The following is an 18,754-nucleotide window of genomic DNA, read 5'->3' as shown; positions in this document are numbered from 1 at the left end:
AGATCCCTTGTTCCTAGACTTCCGGAAGCAAAGTTCTCCCAATGTGGTAAACCTCATCCCATCTTCTCTGGCCAAATTACATAACTTTACACTCAGCAACATTTAAATGACATCACATTCTTCAGCCCAAAGCACCAACCTATTCAAATCCTCTTGTAACAACACCACATCAAAATTTCCTGACATTGTTCTGCCTAATTTAGCATGATAACTGTATTTTTTAAGGGAAATTAGCTAAAATATATTTAATTATTTTCCAATATTTTGGCAAAGCCAATCTGTCATTATTATTATTATTATTATTATTGTTCCGGGCAACTCCAAGGAGTCGACAGACTCATCGAGGGAGGCCCTAACATCATGTCAAGAGCAACTATTTGACATTCACACAGTATCTATCATACCTTGCCTTGTTCACAGTCGTAGCACCCACAACAGACTCTGGAAGCTTATTCCACTCATTCACCACTCTCCAAGTAAAAAACCTAGCTCTAACACCCTTGTCAACCACGCTCTTGCCCAGCTTCCATGCATGGCCCCTAGTCCTCCCACCATCAGTCATATTTTCAAAAATATCTTCTGGATCAATCTTGTAGAAACCCGTCAGTAATTTAAATGTCTCAATCATATCACCCCTCCTTCGCCTATCATCCAATGTCTGCAACCCACAAATCTTCAACGTATTCTCATAAGGTTCATTCCGCAGACCTTCTATCATCTTGGTCACTCGTCTCTGGATCCTCTCCACTTCCTCCCCATCACAAAAAAACCCTGGTGCCCATAACTGGGCACAGTAGTCCAGATGGGGTCTTATCAAGGCTCGATACAGAGGAACAACAACTTGTTTGTCTCTGCATGTTAAAGTATTTTTCAGAAGCCAAGTGATTTGATGAGCTGATTTAGTCACTTTTGCAATGTGCCCCCTAAACTTCAATTCCCTGTCCACCAACACTCCCAAATCCCTGGCCTCATCAATCTCCTGGAGTACGGTTCCACCAATGCGATATACTGCTGCTATTCTTTTCACCCCAAAGTGCATAACCTTACACTTTGCCACATTAAATTGACATCCATTTTTCCTAGCCCAGTCCTCCAAACTACCCGAATCATCCTGTAAAATTTTGACATCCTGTGCACTCATTATAGCTCTACCCAACTTTGCATCATCAGCAAACAAGTGATCACTTCCTCTCAAATCCTTTCCTATATCATTGATGAAAAGCAGTGGTCCAAGAACAGAGCTCTGTGGCACTCCACTAGTCACAAGACGTCTTTTAGACTCCACTCCTGAATAAACCACTCTCTGGTATCTCTCCTTCAACCACCCTCCTATCCATCTCACCAACCCTATATCATCAAGGAACAAAATATACGATACATGCACACAGGCACTACACCAAGTAATGAAGTTGAAGCATATCAACTGAGAGTAAGCTTAAAGTCCTAAATAGTGCCCTTTGTGGGATAAATTGGGTGTCTTGTCCTTGGCTGAAGCATGGAGGACGAGAGTTTCCCAAATGTGGGAAGCTCATCGTCTCCAGTAGCTGAGGAATATTAATTTTATGACTTTCTAATCTAACTGGATACAAATTATATGATATCATTTGCAGAACACCCTTCCTCTTCTATCTCTTCTGTCCTTTCTAAAAATACTATATACCCATTACACTCAATACTATATCTGATTCTGGTAACCAGGTTTTTGGCATTAGTAAAACCAGGCCAAAACATATTCACTAAGGCAACAAACTCTGTCCCTTTGTTTCTGATGCTCCTTGTGTATAGACAAAACAAAGTGCCTCCTGGCTTTTTGTATACTGTCTGTTTAGCCTGATTGGGTCCCTCTCTCATTTCTGTCTACTGACATAATCAAGAAGTCTGAACCCAAAGCATACATTAATTATAAGAAAACACAAGTAAAGTGTAGTTTTTAATTGCAAGTAAAGTGAATCCATGAAAATTAATTTGGAAATAAATAACAACCCAATAAAACAGGCAATTTCCATTAAACAGCTTGAGCACCTCTTCATGGAAGAAGCCAATCAGATATAAAAGCAAAAATTATTACGTGACACCTTCAGGGAGTCCAAAGACTTATCGAGGGAGGGCATCTATTCTACAACTCTCTGTCTCCACCACTTGAATCCACCAACTACACCAATGCCATCTACTGCCCACCATCACCAATAGTATTTCCACAGACATCCATGCCCAAGGCAGGATTCAAACCAGCAGCTTTTGGCTGGAGAGCAGATATGCTAACCATTAGACGACTGAGCTGGGATACAATCAGATCTGAAAGCAAAAAAATTACTCCAAACAGCTGGAAGCATTCAAACTTTGGTTTCAGAACAGCGCTTCCCAAACTGTGGGCCGCAGCCCCCTTAGGGGCTGTTAGTTTTGTTGAGGGGGGACCATGAAATAATGAAAACAAATTTAAAACGTTTTAAGACTAAGCGTGTACCATGTCAAATGTGCATGTAAGATGCTAAATATGTAATATTTGCATTTGATTCTTGCAATATTCACTGTGTATGTTTTCTATTGAATATAAACATAATAAACATTATAATAATATGTCTATATGAAGATTTTTTTTTCGATGGGGGCCGTGAAATATTTTAATTTTTCCAAGGGAGCCTTTACATCCATAAGTTTGGAAAGCACTGGTTTAGAAGAATGAGATTAGTTGGAGAAGAAAAAAAAAAAAAATAGTGAATAAGTTTTAATATTGGTTCAAGAAAACCATCACCAATGAACCACAAATGCCTAACAGGACACCACTTACTAATGCAGTTTATTAGCAAGTGATCATCATCATCAACTTCCTGCCATGTACCCTCAAGGGGTGTACAGGATATGACAGTACTACATGAAAAAATTACATCATTACTAACTTCCTATCTACAATTTTCCTCCAAATCAGTCTGTTACTTGTCAAGACTCCAACATTATCAGATCTTATATTTCTATCGTCTAAGGCACTTTGTACCGTATCAACCCACCTATATCTTGGTCTTCCTCTTGGTCGTTTTCCTGCCAACCTGGCAGAGAACACTTGTTATGCTAATCTTTCCTCTCCCATTCTATTTAAGTGACCATACCACCTGAGATTAGCTCTGCTAATGCATTCCTGGATGCTGACAATGTCAAGTTCTTTCCTAATATCCTCATTTTTAATATGATATTGCCATTGATGCCATCTGTTCACGCCTCTAATCTTTCTCAGGACTCTCATATCTGCAGTCTCTAGTCTTTGGTCAAGTGTTTTACTTCTGACCCAGCTCTCAGATCCATAAGTTAAAACTGGTTTGAACACTGTCTTGTATACAGCTAATTTAGTGTTCCGACTAATTTCTCTCTTATTCCATATGAATTTATTCAATTGACTTCCCACCATACCAGCTTTGCTGATTCTGTTGTCTATTTCTATATTTAATTTACCATCTTCAGGAAAAATCGTGCCTAAGTAGCTGAAATGTTTTACTTGTTCCACAGGTTCTCCATTCACAACACAGTTGACATTTTCAATGATTCTGCCTATTTTCATTGTCTTTGTCTTTTTATTGCTGACCTTCATACCATATCTATTACAACAGCTATTCAATTTAGTCAGAGAATCTTGCAGACTTGTAGCGGATTTATTTAGAAGTATAACATCATCCGCATAAAGCAAAGAGCTGACATTAACATCTCCAATTTTGATATCAGGTTTAATACCACTTTCCTTCATAATGTGATCCATATAGATAATGAATAACAGAGGGGATAATGTACATCCTTGTCTCACACCAAATTTAACATTAAACCATCTTCCTGTACTTCCTTCAATTCTAACTGCTGACTTACAACTCAAATAAAGACTAAGTATTGCTTGATATAATGCCCCATTGACACCATATAACTGCAGCGTATTGAATAGCTTCTCTCTTGGCACCTTATCATATGCCTTTTCCAAATCGACAAAGCTTAAATACAGATCTTTGTTATATTCCCATGCTTTCTCGACTATCTGTCGTAAAGTGAAGATCTGATCTTGACAGCCTCTGTTTGGCCTGAATCCAGCTTGTTCTTCACCAAGCTTTTCTTCCACAATTCTTCTCAACCGTTTCTCAAATATACTTGCATAGATCTTGCCAGGAACACTCAGTAGGGAAATACCTCTGTAATTCTCACATTCAGTTTTATTTCCCTTTTTATATATGGGTACTATGAGAGCTCTACTCCAATAATCGGGAATTCGTCCCTCTGTCCAGGCTTTCTGAACTATGCAGTGCAGCCACTGTAAGACTCTTATACCACCATACTTCAGCATTTCTGGTCGAATATCATCTACTCCTGCTGCCTTTCCACATTTCAAGCCTTTGATGGCTTTTTCTACTTCAAGTGTGGATATGTATTCCTGACTGCGTGCCTGGTCAGTGTTTTTTATCACTGTGCTGTCATCACTGCTTGTTTCATTTAGCAGTTTTTCAAAGTAATTACTCCATACTTCAAGGATATCTTTTTCTCCTGTTTTCATGTCACCTTTATCATCTCTAACTCCTTTTACAACACTCTTTCCTCCATTCCTAAGTTTCTTCAACAACCTCCAGAATATTTTGCCACCTTCTTGATATTTATTTTCTATATTCTTGCCAAAGCCCTCCCATGACTTTTGTTTAGCTAGTTTTACACACTGTTTAGCTTTCTTACATTTGTCTCTGTATTCTGTAAGAGTAAAAGCTGACTTATTTGCCAGGAACTTTTGATATGCTTTCTGCTTTTCCTTCACTGCCTCTTTAACTTCCTGTGTCCACCAGGGAGTTCTGATTTTTTTATCCTTGCACACAACCTCTGCACATGCCTCTCTGGCAGAATCAATCAATGTTTTCTTCAGAGTTTGCCACTGAATCTCCAAGGTTTGATTCCTGTTCTCAAACTCTTTCATTTTTTCTTCAATAATCTTTGTGTATTTTAGCCTACAGTTCACATCTGAGAGCTGCTCAACTTTTATTCGCTTTAAAACTTTCTTACATGTTATTCTTTTCAATATGAAATTCAATTTTATTCTGCTCAAGACTAAATAGTGACACTTCCAGTTTCAAATCCTCTGTACACTCTGGTGTCCTGCACCAGGGAGAAAACATCACTATCAACAATAGCATAGTCAATAAGACTTTTCTTATTCCTAGCCTCTTCTCTCCATGTGAATTTGTGCACATTTTTATGTTGGAACATGGTATTAGTAATAACCAGTCCATGTCCTGAGCAGAAATCCAACAGATATTTGCCATTATTATTAGCTTTGCTCTTTTCTCCAAATTTTCCCAAAATATTTTTGTATGTCTTACAATCATTTCCTACTCTGCTATTTAGATCCCCAACAAGGACCAACTTTTCCTTTTTCATTGTGTCAGTTGCTTTCTCTAAAGCATCAAAAAATTCCTCCACTTCTACCTTAGTAGAACCTTCTGTGGGACCATAGGCACAAATAAGTCTCATTGTCCAATTCCCCATTCTCATATTTGCCCACATTACTCTACTTGAGACTGACTGCCATTCAAGAAGATTAGCCTCGTATTTTGTGTTGAATATTATGGCTACTCTTACTTAGTTGTCTACTTAAGAAGTGATTCATTATTTAAATTCTCTCATATCATGATAGGAATAAAGTCAAGCAAGCCAAAGGTTATTTTGCAACATACAACAAATCCTAAAAAGTTATTTTGCAACATACTCAGTAAAAGGAAAAATAATTATGGTAGGATAACTTTAATGAATACTGATGGTAGAGGGGTATGACAGAAACGAAAGAAATAGTTAAATTATTGAATGATTATTTTGTAAAAGTTTATTTATTCAAGTGGAGATAAATTAGTGACTGCGACAGACAGGCCCAATGTAAGAACATGAATAGATGAACTGGAGGTGTGCAGGATATTAGAAATATCTGTATAACTGTTACTAAGATGGATGGTATATCAATCTATTCCATCCATCAGAACCACTGTCTCTTATGAGAAGAGATAGTGCGTCTGACCAGGATGTTTAAGTTTCAGCTATGGGACGGTCCCATGGAAGTAGAAAGAGGGGAAAATAGTTTTGTTTTGTAAAGGAGATTCCAAAACAGACAGATCTATATCCAGTAGTATTGGTTATATTATTATTACCCAAGACCCCATGGAGTCAAAGACTCATCTGGGAGGTCCTTTTATCAAACACACAGCTCATCATACTGTGCTTTAAACACACTCAAATTCTCTGCAGACACCAATCTCAGGCAAGGCATTCCAATCATTCACAACTCTGCATGAAAAAAACATGCTTCTCACTCCCCTACTTACATCCTCCTTATACAGCTCCCAGGGATGACCTCTGGCTCTCCCCTGATCTCCCACTATTTTCTGTAGAACCTTTCCAGCATTGATCCTATAACAACCCCTTAATAACTTGTAGGTCTCTATCATATCTCTCCTCCTCCTCCTGTCCACCAAAGTCTGCAAGTTGCATCTTCTCATTTCTTCATCCTTCTGAAAACCAGGTGACCAAATCTGGGCACAATAGACCATGTGTGGCCTAATCAAAGCCTTATACAAGGGAACAAGAATCTCTCTACTTCTACAAGTCAGTGTCCTCCGCATCATTCCCAGAAGCCTTTGTGTTGTTTTCACAATTTTGGCTATGTGTTCCCTAAATTTCAGATCCTTATCCACTATCACCCCCAGATCTCTTATTTCCTACACCTATATACTCACCAAGCATAAATTCTGCATCGCATTTTTGTTTTCCAAATTTTAAAACCTTACATTTTGCAACATTGAACTCACATCCCCATTCCCAATCACTCAATTTATTCAAATCTTCTTTTAAGGCCACAACATCTTCTCTACTCTTCATGGTTCATCCCAACTTTGTATCATTTGCAAACAACTGAATATTGCCATCCAAATCTTCACCTTCATTAATATACAAGTTAAACAGCAATGGCCCTAAAACAGACCTCTGAGGCACACCACTAGTAACTTTCCTTTTCCTGGATATCACTCTCCCATACACAACTTGTTGATACCTATCAGATAGCCAGTCTCCAATCCAATGCACCAATCTAATATCCAACCCCATCCACTCCAGCTTGACTATCAATTTATCTATCAAAAGCCTTTGCAAAATCTAAGTATATTACTGTGTATCCTTCTTCTCTGTCCATGGAAGCAGTCACCTTATTGTAATAAGTAAGTAGATTACTAAAACATGACCTCCCTTTAGCAAATCTATGATGTCCATCAACGATAATACCATTGTTGTCAACCCAATTCTGGATCCTAGTTCTCACAAGCTTCTCCAACAACTTAACTACAACACCTGACACAGATTGGCCTATAGTTTGATGCTTGAGTTCTATCACCTTGTTTATGAAGTGGCACAATCTTGCCCTCCTTCCACTCCTTAGGAACTTGACCGAGTGCAAGACTCATATTCAAAAAATATGTCAAGGCCACCGTCAGCTCCATGGTGCATTTCTTCAGAATACATTGTGATATATTATCACCTCCCACAGTCTTATTTACATCTAGTTTGCTCAACTCCCCATACACCTCTTGCTCACTTACAGTCAGTCTCTCTTCCCCATCATCAATTGCCCTCAATCTCTCCATGAAGTCACATTCACAAGATCAAAAGACCTTGAAAGTATCTCCACTATATCTTCCACAGTAGTTGTCCTTATACCCTTTTCTCCAATCAATGTCATCCTTCCATAATCATTCTTTCTTTTGCTGGCTACATATCGAAAGAACTCCTTAGGATTCTTTTTGGCTTCATTAACTAACTGCTGTTCATACCTCTCTTTAGCTACCTCACCAACCAAGTCACCCGCCTTGCCCGGTCTTTGTAGTCCTCATGGAATTGGTTATTTTCACTTGTCTTATGCTGCCTCCATAATGCACTATTTCTCTGTATCGCATGCTTAATCTCTTTATTCATCTTCACACCTACCTTATTTAACCTTCTTAAGCTTGGAATGCATTTGGACATTGCATCTACTAGAAAGTTTTTGAAAATCCCCAAAGCTAATATTATGACATTAGAAAAACTGGTTAAAGGCAGAATTTAAGAAAGGTGAAGAGGAATATGATACTTGGGGGGGGGGGGGGATTGAATAGCTTTGTGAAGATTATATCTCACTTAATTTATTCACATTCCATAACAAAGTGACAGCTGAGTTAAGTAAAGAAAATGACTAATATAGTAGGAATGAGTAGAAAATGTAGGAATGTAGTAAAGATGTCTGCAAGGATAGAAAAACAAGAACACCATAATGAACACAAGAAGTTAAAGAAGCAGTCCTAGAAAAGAAGAAAAGCACACCGAAAGTTCCTAGCAAATAAATTGGTAGATGCCCTAAAAGAACAAAGAGAAAAATGTAATGGAGCTAAGCTATGTGTGAAAGTAATTAAACAAAAGTCATGGGAAGACTTCTGTACTATAGAAGGTAAATATCAGGAAGGTGGCAAAATGTTCTGGCAGTTAGTGAAAAAGCTTAGAAATGGAGGAAAGATTACTGTAAAAGGAATCAAAGATGATAAAGACAACATGAAAACTGAAGATAGGAATATCCTCGATGTCTGGAGTACCATAGTGTCCCTTATCTGTGGGTTCACTATCCACAGTCAACCCCGCTCCAAAAATATTAAATGGAAAAGTTCAGAAATAATCAATTTATAATTACATCGGCAAAGTGGATATTAGATCCAACATTATTTGAAAGCCAAATGTTTGTAGAAACTATGAAAGTTTCATAAGTTGACCTGAGAGCTTATGAGAATACAATCCTTGGCATCCCTGAGTTGCCTTGCTTGCACAACTCAAGTAGCAAATGCAACTCTAAGAAAGGGAGGCTGTTATTTTTCTCCTTTTCCAGAGTGAACTTGATTCTGGGGTGTTGGTTGTTTAGATGTGTTAGGAAGGAGAGGAGTGTGTCAGAGCCATGTGGCCAAATAGCGAACACATCATCAACGTAGTGAAGCCATATGGTTGGTTTCTGTGGGGCAGAGTTTAAGGCTTTCTCTTCAAAAGTCTCCATAAAAAAAGTTGGCCAAGGGTGGGGAGAGTGGTGAACCGATGGCTGTCCCCTCTATTTGTTTGTAGAATTTTCCTTGCCAAACGAAATAGCCTGAGTTCATAGTGAACTGAAATAGGGCTGAGATAGTGGGAGGAAATTTAACTTGGATTAGCTCTAAGGTGTTACAGACCATATAAAAAATTGGTGTCCCTTATCCGCTCCACTAAAGACCAACCATCTCCCTTAGACCTACCTGGTGTATACCAGGTCCCTTGCAGCTGTAAACTGCCCTACTTTGGCCAAACAGGCAGGACAGCCAATATCAGAATTTTGAACACAAGGATTACATCTATTTTCACCAGTACAGCCACTCTGGTCAAATTTGAAAGGCTATTCATGGAATCAGCCTCAGCCCTAAGAAACATGCCAAACTTCAACAAATTTGGTTGCATGAAACTGCCCCAAATTTGGGAGACACATCAGAAGACCTTCAGCTGAGAATACGTACATAGCCACTAGGGGGAACCATCAGGACTTTTAGGAGAAACAACAGCTTCCTGCTTTATCCTTAGTTTCTGTGTGTAGTGCCTGCATGCACGTCTTTATTTTAAGTTCCTGTGAAAATGGCAACGTGACGTTGCCGAAATATTGGAATATAGATTAAAGTTTAATTTTAATTTATATCATTTGTATGTTGTAAATTCCTTAAGTAATTTAATAAGCAAGCAATTCTGAAAAGAGCAGCGTATCCACCATTCATATTTCTTATTATGAATAGCCCTTGTAATAAGTGAAAAATTTTCCTTAACACTGTATTCACAAAAAATATATGAATGTGGCCTGGATGAAATAAAAATATCATTTTTCAGAAAGAAATAGGGTTGTGGATAGGCAAGTCAGCTCTCACTATAACAAACCTTAGTAGTTAAAAAAATAATAATAATCTTAGAATGGAGGTTTGTTATAGTGAATCTCTAGTAAATTCCTTTATGCTATGAAATTTTTTTCAGTTGGTCAGTTAGTGTTAACAGTCTGAATATATTGTGGCTTCTCTATGTCTGTAATTTTTTTATATGTATGATTTGATAATATTAAAAACTCATTTTACATATAATAATAAATAGTACTTATTTCTCAATGCGAATGCATAAAATTTACAAACATTTTGTGATTTATACATTATATGCATAGTGCAATAGCGTAAAGCAACCTACCTTATTTAATTCAATATTTAATTCTTCACATCTTAATCTCTGATGATGCAAACTTTGCATAGCTTGTTGAAATTCCACCTGCAAGTGTTCTACATCTCTGCAAGTCCCACATGTTTGACTAGTAGATATATTCTTTCCCTGTATATTCAAATGTTGGTCTTTATTTGAAAGCTTAAAATCATTCATTTCTGAATTTGAGGGAGTGTCTTCTACAAAACTGCAATGTTTTAATTCATTTTCAAACCATGGATTTTCCCTATTACTAATCTGTCTAGCAAATTCTAACTGGCTTTGCAGTTCTTTTATTGTCTTTTGAAGTAATATCCTCTCATTTAGTAACTGTGAAATTTGGTTTTCCTGTGTTCTTTGTTCTTCTAGAATGCCAAGAAATGTTTCATCATTTATTTTTTCTGTATCTGGTTGTGAGAATGCTAAATCACTCTGCTGCACTAAATTTTCACTTCGTTTTTTATTATTGATGTCTACAGTTGTATCTGAAATGCACACATCATTATGCATGTGATTTTTAATATCAAGTGAAGTCACTGAGTTAGTTAATTTAGCTAACTCTGCTTGCAAAAATGTATTTTTCTCTCTTAGAATTTTATTGTCCTTAACTATATCATGCAATTCCAATTCATTCTCATTTTTTGCTCTTAGGGAATTTTCAAAATTTCTTTCCAGTATGTTAAGTTTGACTTCTAAAGACTTTAAGGTACTTTCTCTCTCACATATTTTATTTTCGATTAATTTTAGCTTATTTACATCATGAAAATATGTATTTTTAAAATCTTTTATTGATTTTACATGAAGTTCTTTTTGCTTATGAAGCTCTCCTTCTAAATCATTTTTTATTTTACTTAGTTGATCAGCAACTGCTTGAAATGCTTCATTATCTGACATAAGCATTTCAGCCTGTTCTTTAAGGCTTTTAAGATCATGACAGAGATTTCTTTTTTCCAATTCAAGGAACTCATTTTTCCCTTTTAAATCCATTATTACAGCTTCCTTTTCTGCTAGAAGTTGAACATTTTCTTTCAATTTTCTGGAAATATTTTCAAAACTATTTCTTTGATGCTCATTCACATTACTGCAAGTTTTCAACCTACAAGTGAGATCTTCAACTTGAAGTTTATATTTGCCAGCTTCTTCACTCTGTGATGAACACCTTTCTTTTAATTCAAAAACTGTTTTCATTAATTCAGCAATTTCCTCAGTATATTCATTTTCAGAATGTTTTATATCTTTCTGCATGATGACTAAATTTTCTTTCTGTTTTAATGAACTCAACAGAAGTTCTTCTTTCTCCCTCTCTAATGCTAATAACTTTTCATTCATAACTTTATTTACTTTAGTAAGCTCTATGATTTCACTCTGCAGCTTTTCAGTTTTTGTCTTAAACATTTTAAGTTTAACCAACATTTTTTCGACTTTTACTTGATTAATATTACATTGTCGTTTTAAAATATGATTTTCTCTTTTTATTTCTTCTGATGTATTATTTTCATGAATAGCTGAGGTCACTTTTTGGCAGTGACTGAGCTTTTCTAGATCAGAAGCCAAACAGACCATTTCAGACTGCTTGAAATTACTACTGTGACTTTCTATGATCTCCTCATTTATCACAGAGGAAGTGCTATCTGGTTTCATATACTCTTGTTCATTGTCTTTCAAATGTTGAAATTTTTTAACCATATCCTGCAGATGGTGGATTAATTCAGTAGACAGATTTCCTTCTTTTATAATTTCCAATAACATCTTTAGCTGGAGGAAACAATTGTTTAGTATATCTACACATTTTGGTTCTTTTTTTTTCCCAATAAAATATTGCTCTATAGCATTCAAGTTTTCCTCATAAAGGGTACAAAAATTCGAAATTATATTTTTAAGCTTTGGGAAAGGAGTAACCTCTTTTAGTTGTAATTTTAAAAATTCTACTTCTTCGAGCAGTAAAAAAATTGCATACATCTGATTTTTTTTTTCTGTTTCTGAACATGCCGTTTCCAAACATTTTTTCTCAAACTTTTCAGAGATTTTCTCATTTAAATTATGTATTTCAAGAATTTCAGTCTGCATATCTTGAATCTGTTGTTTCAGCAATGTTTTTTCATCTTCATTTTTTTGTATTTCAGTCAGAGATTTTTGCAAATGACTGTCAAGCGAATTTTTTTCTTCTTCCAGTGATGGAAGGCTGGTCAAACAGCTCTTTGAATCTAATTCTGTTTTCACCTCTTCAGTTTTACACACACTTTGCAAACTGCTTACATCGACACTTATGCTCACCTTCTCTTCTGCTTGCTTTTCAGTTTCTACAGTCAAATTATCATTTTTACTTTCAAGTGATACCTCATCTGGCATTGATGCATTTTCTTGCATATCTTCAATTTTGAATACATTTGAATATTCAACAACTTTTTGAACCTGTTTATTTTTTTTTTCAAGGCTTGAAATGGTTTTTTCCATTTCTAATATTGCTTGTTGAAGAGATCTGTTTTCATTTTCTAAAAAGGATATTTTTGTTTCTAACTGAATTTCTGAGTAGCATTTCATTTCACTTAACATTTTTTGAATAGATTCCAATGAATATACATCTAAAAGAATATGTTTTCTAGCTGGATTATGCAAATCAAGGTCTTGTAAATTAATTTCAATATGTTTCCTATCCTCTTCTTTGCTTACATCTCTGTTTATTAAAAGTTTAGAAAGTTGCACTTGTAGAGCATGAATCTGGTCTGAGGTGAGTTGGTTTTTTGTCTGAAGTTTCTTTATGAAATCCATGTAAGTTTGATTTTCTCTTTGTAAATACATATTAGTTAACATCAAATGGTTAATAAAATTTTCAACTAAATTAAATTTTTCTAAGAGACCTTTTGTTTCACAGCTTTCAAGAATTTCCTGGTCTACAATGTCATCCAGTTTATACTTTATTACATTATTTTCAAAGGAACTAATTTGATTTTTCAGTTCTTGTATTATGACTTCATTAGCAGCAAGTTCTTTTTCTGAAATTTGAACAATATTTTGAAATGACTTGCTTTCTAAATTTATACAATTTAAGCTATTCTGAAGTTTATTAAATTCTAATTTGTTATTTTCCATTTCATCTTTTAATGACTGAAGTTCTGATTCTAGCTTCTGAATTTTATTTTGAAGAATGTTATTATTGTCAGTTAACTCATCAGAATTCTGCTTACTAAGCCAGAGTTCAGATTCCACATTGTTGCACTTTTCTAGCAAATTTTCATATTCTATTTCCAAGTTTTTGTGATGTTTATATTCATTCTGGAGTAATTTGTTTTGGTTCTGAACCTGTATGTATAACTCATTTTCTTCCAATTCTGCTTTTCTTGCTACTTCATCAATCTGCTGCTTCTGTTTTTGGATGCAATCTTTGTAATCAGATAGCTGAATTAAAAGAGAATTGTTTTCATCATGGGCATTAAGAAGTTCTTTATTCAGAGATTCTAATTTGTTCTGCAATTCTTTATTTTTCTCTTCAAGAGATTCTACATGTTTTACAGAATTCTTAATCTCTGCTTCTAATTTCTCCTTTGAATTATCAAAATCTGCATTCAAATTATCTAACTGAGTTTGCAAAGTACTCACTATTATTTTCTGTTTCTGGAATTCTGATAAAGAAATCTGTGATTCAAGTGTCATTTCTTGCACAGTTCTGTTAAGCTCAAATTTTTCTTCTTCGAATGCTTGAATTAGATTGCTAAGTTCAGATTCTTTAGATTCCAGTCTTGAAACATTCTGAAGGAGATACCTGTTATCATTTTTGGTTTCTTCAAGCTGTAATTTTAAACTTTTATTCTCATCTGAAACTTTATGTATTTCAAGCTGAAGAGTTTCAATTTCTTTTGACAAATTTTCCACCTGCATTAAATGCACTGATTGTAATTTCTTTAGTGAATTTTCTTCTTCCATTTTGAGATTTTCTTTTAACTTTTTTATTTCTTTTTTCCAGTGAAGCTCGGTAGCAGATATAGTTTGTTCAGCTATTTTTAAATCATTTTCTAATTTAGAAATATTTTCAGAAGAATTATGGAGCTGCATTTGAAAAACATAAATTTGAGATACAGATTTTTCTAAATCATTTCGTAACTGATTTTCTTGTTTTTTTGCAAAATCTAGTGATTCTAACTGCAAAGTTATCTGAACAGTCATTGAATCTACACTACATTTTAACTTATCATTTTCCTCTTGAACTTCCTTCAGATTATCTTTCAAAGATATAATAGTTGCTTCACTGTCTTTTAACTGAAGCTGCTGGTCTTCCAAGTTTGATAATGCAGTAGTTTGATTTTGCAATAATTCTTGTACTTGAAGTAATTCTTCGGTCATAGCATTAAGTTTGTCTTTTAGGGAAGCATTATTTACCAACATGTTAGATGATTCAGATTCTAAATGTATGCACTTATTATGAAGCTCAGACACCAACAACTCAGACTTAATTAAGTCATTTGTGGAGGCATCATATTTCTTTTCTAACTTTTCAGCATAGTCTTGAGAATTTTTTAACTCATCTCTCAGAGTCACTATTAGCTTATCAGAACTTGAAATATTTTGAATTAATTCCACTTTCAAATTGTTTAATTTTTCTATTTCTGTATGAAGGAATTCATTTTCTTCATAAGATTTATTCGCCTCTGAAATTTTCTGAAGCAACTGTTTTTCAATTTCTTTGTATTTGTTATGCAATTTTGTCTCCAGAGATAATTTTTCAGTTTCTGCTTGTTTTACATTTGCATCTAGTCTTTCAATTTCTAGTTGATACTGTCTATTAGAAGAAGATAAATTTAAATGCTGCTCAGTTAATTGGTTTTTTTCAGTTGTTAAAATATTAATGTTATGCTCCAACTCTTCGATATATTTTTTCTTTTCTAAAAGGCAACTATTAGCATTACAAAGCTCATGGCCTTTATCATTTAAGAGTTTAAGATTTTCTTCTTTGAAATTAGCAATTTCTTGTTGAATGGAAAGGAGCTGATCATCAGTATTTGTGCTCTCATTTACAGCATAAGATGGACTCCCTCCAAGAGAACTGAATTCATGCACATGCTGTAAGTTTTCTTTGTTGACATCTAATTCCAGTTCTTTTTTTTGAGAATGATGTTTTATGTTTTCCTTTTCTAATAAAAAAGAAGAAACTTCATGATGCAAAATGTTAATGAGAGTATTATTTGCTTCCATTAAGTTGGAAAAATCATTTTGCAAATAGGTCTGCAATTCTATGTTTTGTTCTTTAAACTGATGTTCACTTCCACAAGGAAAAATTTGATCAAGTAATGTGGTCAATATTTTATTCTGCTTTGTGGCTTCACTTTGATAATGTTTTTCCTTCTTAGTGCACTCTAAAATATAACTTTCATTTTCTGCTTTTAACTTGTCAACATCAACCTTCAAATTACATTCTATTTCCTTTTGTTTCCTGATTTCTTCCTGAAGCACAACAAACTCTGATTCTAAACTGGAATTCTGTTCAAGTAGTGATGATATTTTAAAATTCGTTTTTTCACTTTCCGTGCTGTACATTTTTTTAAGGTTTTCAAGCTCAGTATTCATCCTGTTTATTTCTACCTTCATATTAGAAACATAATCATCTTTAGAATTATTTTCTTTATGCAATGTACTTATGTACTCATCCTTTTCAGCAATACTGTCCTTAAAATAGTTTTCAGCAACTGTGAGCTTTTCTTGCATTTTTTGCAACAGAATATTTTGTTCACTTAATAGCTGATCTTTTTCTTTTTGTGACTTTTGTTTCAGATTTCTCATATCATTATTCATTACATCTAAATCTTCAGATTTTGATTTTAACTCATTCTTTAAGTGAGCAACATTCATATCTCTTTCATGCCATCTTAATTTCAAATCATGAATATCAGTTACAGAAAATTCTGAAAGCAATAATTTGATTTCTTTCTCTTGTGTTTCATATTTTTCCAAAAGAGCAGAATATGATTTTTCTTTTTCTGATGAAAATAAGAGAGTGCTGTCAACTTTGTTTTGCAATTCAATTAATGCTTCCTTACTTGATTCCAATTCAGCTTTTTTTAAATGTAATTCTTTCTCAGAGATTCCTTTTTCATCTAAAATTTTAATGTATTTTTTTTCTAAATCATATAACTTATCTTTGGTTTCGCTTAACTGTTCAGTTAACTGTTTTATCTTTTTCTCATTAATGCTACTTATATCCTTCATATTTTTGAGTTCAACGTGTAAATTATCCATTTCCTTTTGCATTTCTAAAATTGGCTGTTCTTTTTCATTAAGTTGTTCAACTTGACAAAACAAATCTTGTTTTATCTTTTCATCTCCTAAAGAAAGATAATTTATATAAATATTAATATAAGTCAAGTTTTAATTATCTGTACTCTCATAAGTACAGATAATTATTGTAATTTATTACAAATATTGATTCAAAAGAAATAAAGGAATCAACTCTTTAAAGGCGGAACAACATAAAAGAATAAAATAAATGCATAAAACTGCTTAGGGGGTATTTCTCAATAAAAGTTAAGAAATGCTTACTAAGATTAAGAGTCTTTATTAAAATTTTCACTATGAGTAACAGGATTATCAAACCCACATTAATAGGATAACAGTTGCATAACAATGAAATGTTACGTACACTAGTCATCTTCTGTTCACCAAATTTAAGCAGCATGAAGACAACATTTAAGAAAACTGAGTGTATAGTGGCTTTTAGAGTTTTGCAGATTGTGTGGAAGAGTCTTAAGTCGCATTTCTTGGGAGCTACAATAAGAAGATAAACAAATTTTTGTGAACGAGAAGCACATATGTAGCAGAATTAGTGCTGGTGGTAGGGATGAGTGATTTCGAACATCACAAAGGATCCACAGAAGTATGATTTATGAGAAGGATAAATGTCAGTGAAAGAGTATTTATTCAATGTTATTGTTGCTGTTATTATTATTAATAGATCTCCATGGAGTCATACATCATGGGGAGATACACATTATCCCACACAAAGCTCATCTAATTGTGCCTTACATTTATTCAATGTGTCTGCATTCTCGACACTCTCAGACAATGCATTCCACTCAGCAACCAATTGCAAAGAACCTGACGATGACACTTTTTTTGCATGTAAGACCCTGATGGCTTCTTGTTCTACCTTCTCTTCTCTCCCATTCTATGCAAAAATGTCTTCCATGTTAACCTGGTAATAACCCTTTGTCAACATATGTCTCAAATACCACCACCCCCATCTCCTCCACCTATTCACAGAGATTTGCAAATTGTATTCCTTCGATCTGTTTTTCATACCACACATTCCAAAGAGGAGTTACTACCTTTGTGAATCTTCTCCAGGATCCTTCTTAACATATACTCATCAGTATGCTCAGATCTGGTCACTTGGTTTTCAGTATGATGTGGAGACATTGGAGAGGGTCCAGAGATGAGTGACTAAGATAATATCAGGAGTTTGGAATGCTGGATATGGAGAGAGGTTGAAGAAATGTAGATTGCAGAATTTGGTGGATAGGAGGAAGAGAGATGATATGATAGAGACATTTAAGTTAGTGAGAGGATTTTATCAGATTAATCCAGAGGGGATTATAAAAAGAGTAGAAGGTGAGAGGGGAAGAACCAGAGGTCATTCCTGGAAGTTATGTAAAAGTGTGGTGAAGAGGAGGTGTGGGGAGTTGATTTTTTACATGAAGAATTGTCATTGAATGGAATGGAACGCATTATCAGAGTGTGTTGTTAATGCAAGGAGTGTTGAGGGTTTTAGATTCTATATGATAAATATGTTTTCAGTTGAATGAACCTCCCACGATGAATCTGTCGACTCCATGGAGGGTGTAGTAATAATATGAAAATTAGGTGACCAAATCTGTGCACAATAATCCATATGAGGCCTGATCAAGGCCTTATACAATGGAACCCTAACCACTTTATTTCTGCACATCAAGGTCCTCTGCATCACTGCCATTATCTGATGTGACAACTCAACTTATGCAATGTGGACCCAAAACTAACTTCATTGTCCACTACCTTTCACAGATGTTTCATCTACTCAAGTTCCTTCAAAGTCTCCCTGACTAAGTGCATACTTTGCATCCCACTGTTGCTTACAAATTTCAGAACCTTACATTTGCAACATTAAACTGACAGTTTCAATTACCTGCCCACACATACAAATTCAAGTCCTGTATGCGACAACGTCTGTCTGACTCTCTATTGTTCTCTCCAGTTTTGCATCATCTGAAAACAGCTGCCTATCTTCAGTTAAATTAAACTCATCCCAATATCATTAATTAATACACAAGTCAAACAACAATGATCCCAAAAGACTACTGGGAGGTGCAGGTTGACACTGAACCTCCCACATACAACTTGCTGATGCCTATCTGACAGCCAGTCAACTACCCAACTCACTAGTCTGTTATCCAATCCCACCCCAAAATAAGTTTCTCTTTGAACTTTATCTACAGCACAATCAACCAATACAGATCAGGTTTTA

General features: G+C 34.9%; 1 protein-coding gene across 1 annotated transcript in view; it reads right to left on the bottom strand.

Moving 5' to 3' along the window:
- The window catches only part of LOC150097879 (uncharacterized), a 365,709-nt gene that overhangs the window by 118,446 nt on the left and 228,509 nt on the right, over positions 1–18,754 (bottom strand). The window contains exon 14 of the mRNA XM_090406619.1: positions 10,258–16,580. Coding sequence (XP_090262745.1) covers positions 10,258–16,580 — 6,323 coding nt within the window. The remainder of the gene's footprint in view (positions 1–10,257; positions 16,581–18,754) is intronic.

Source organism: Typopeltis vanoorti, chromosome 16, assembly GCF_054136105.1.
Source record: "Typopeltis vanoorti isolate ZY-2024b chromosome 16, IOZ_Tvanoo_1.0, whole genome shotgun sequence".
NCBI classification, from domain to species: Eukaryota; Metazoa; Arthropoda; class Arachnida; order Uropygi; family Thelyphonidae; genus Typopeltis; species Typopeltis vanoorti.
Note: the sequence above shows the minus strand (reverse complement) of the source record. Positions and strands in the feature narration are given on the sequence as shown.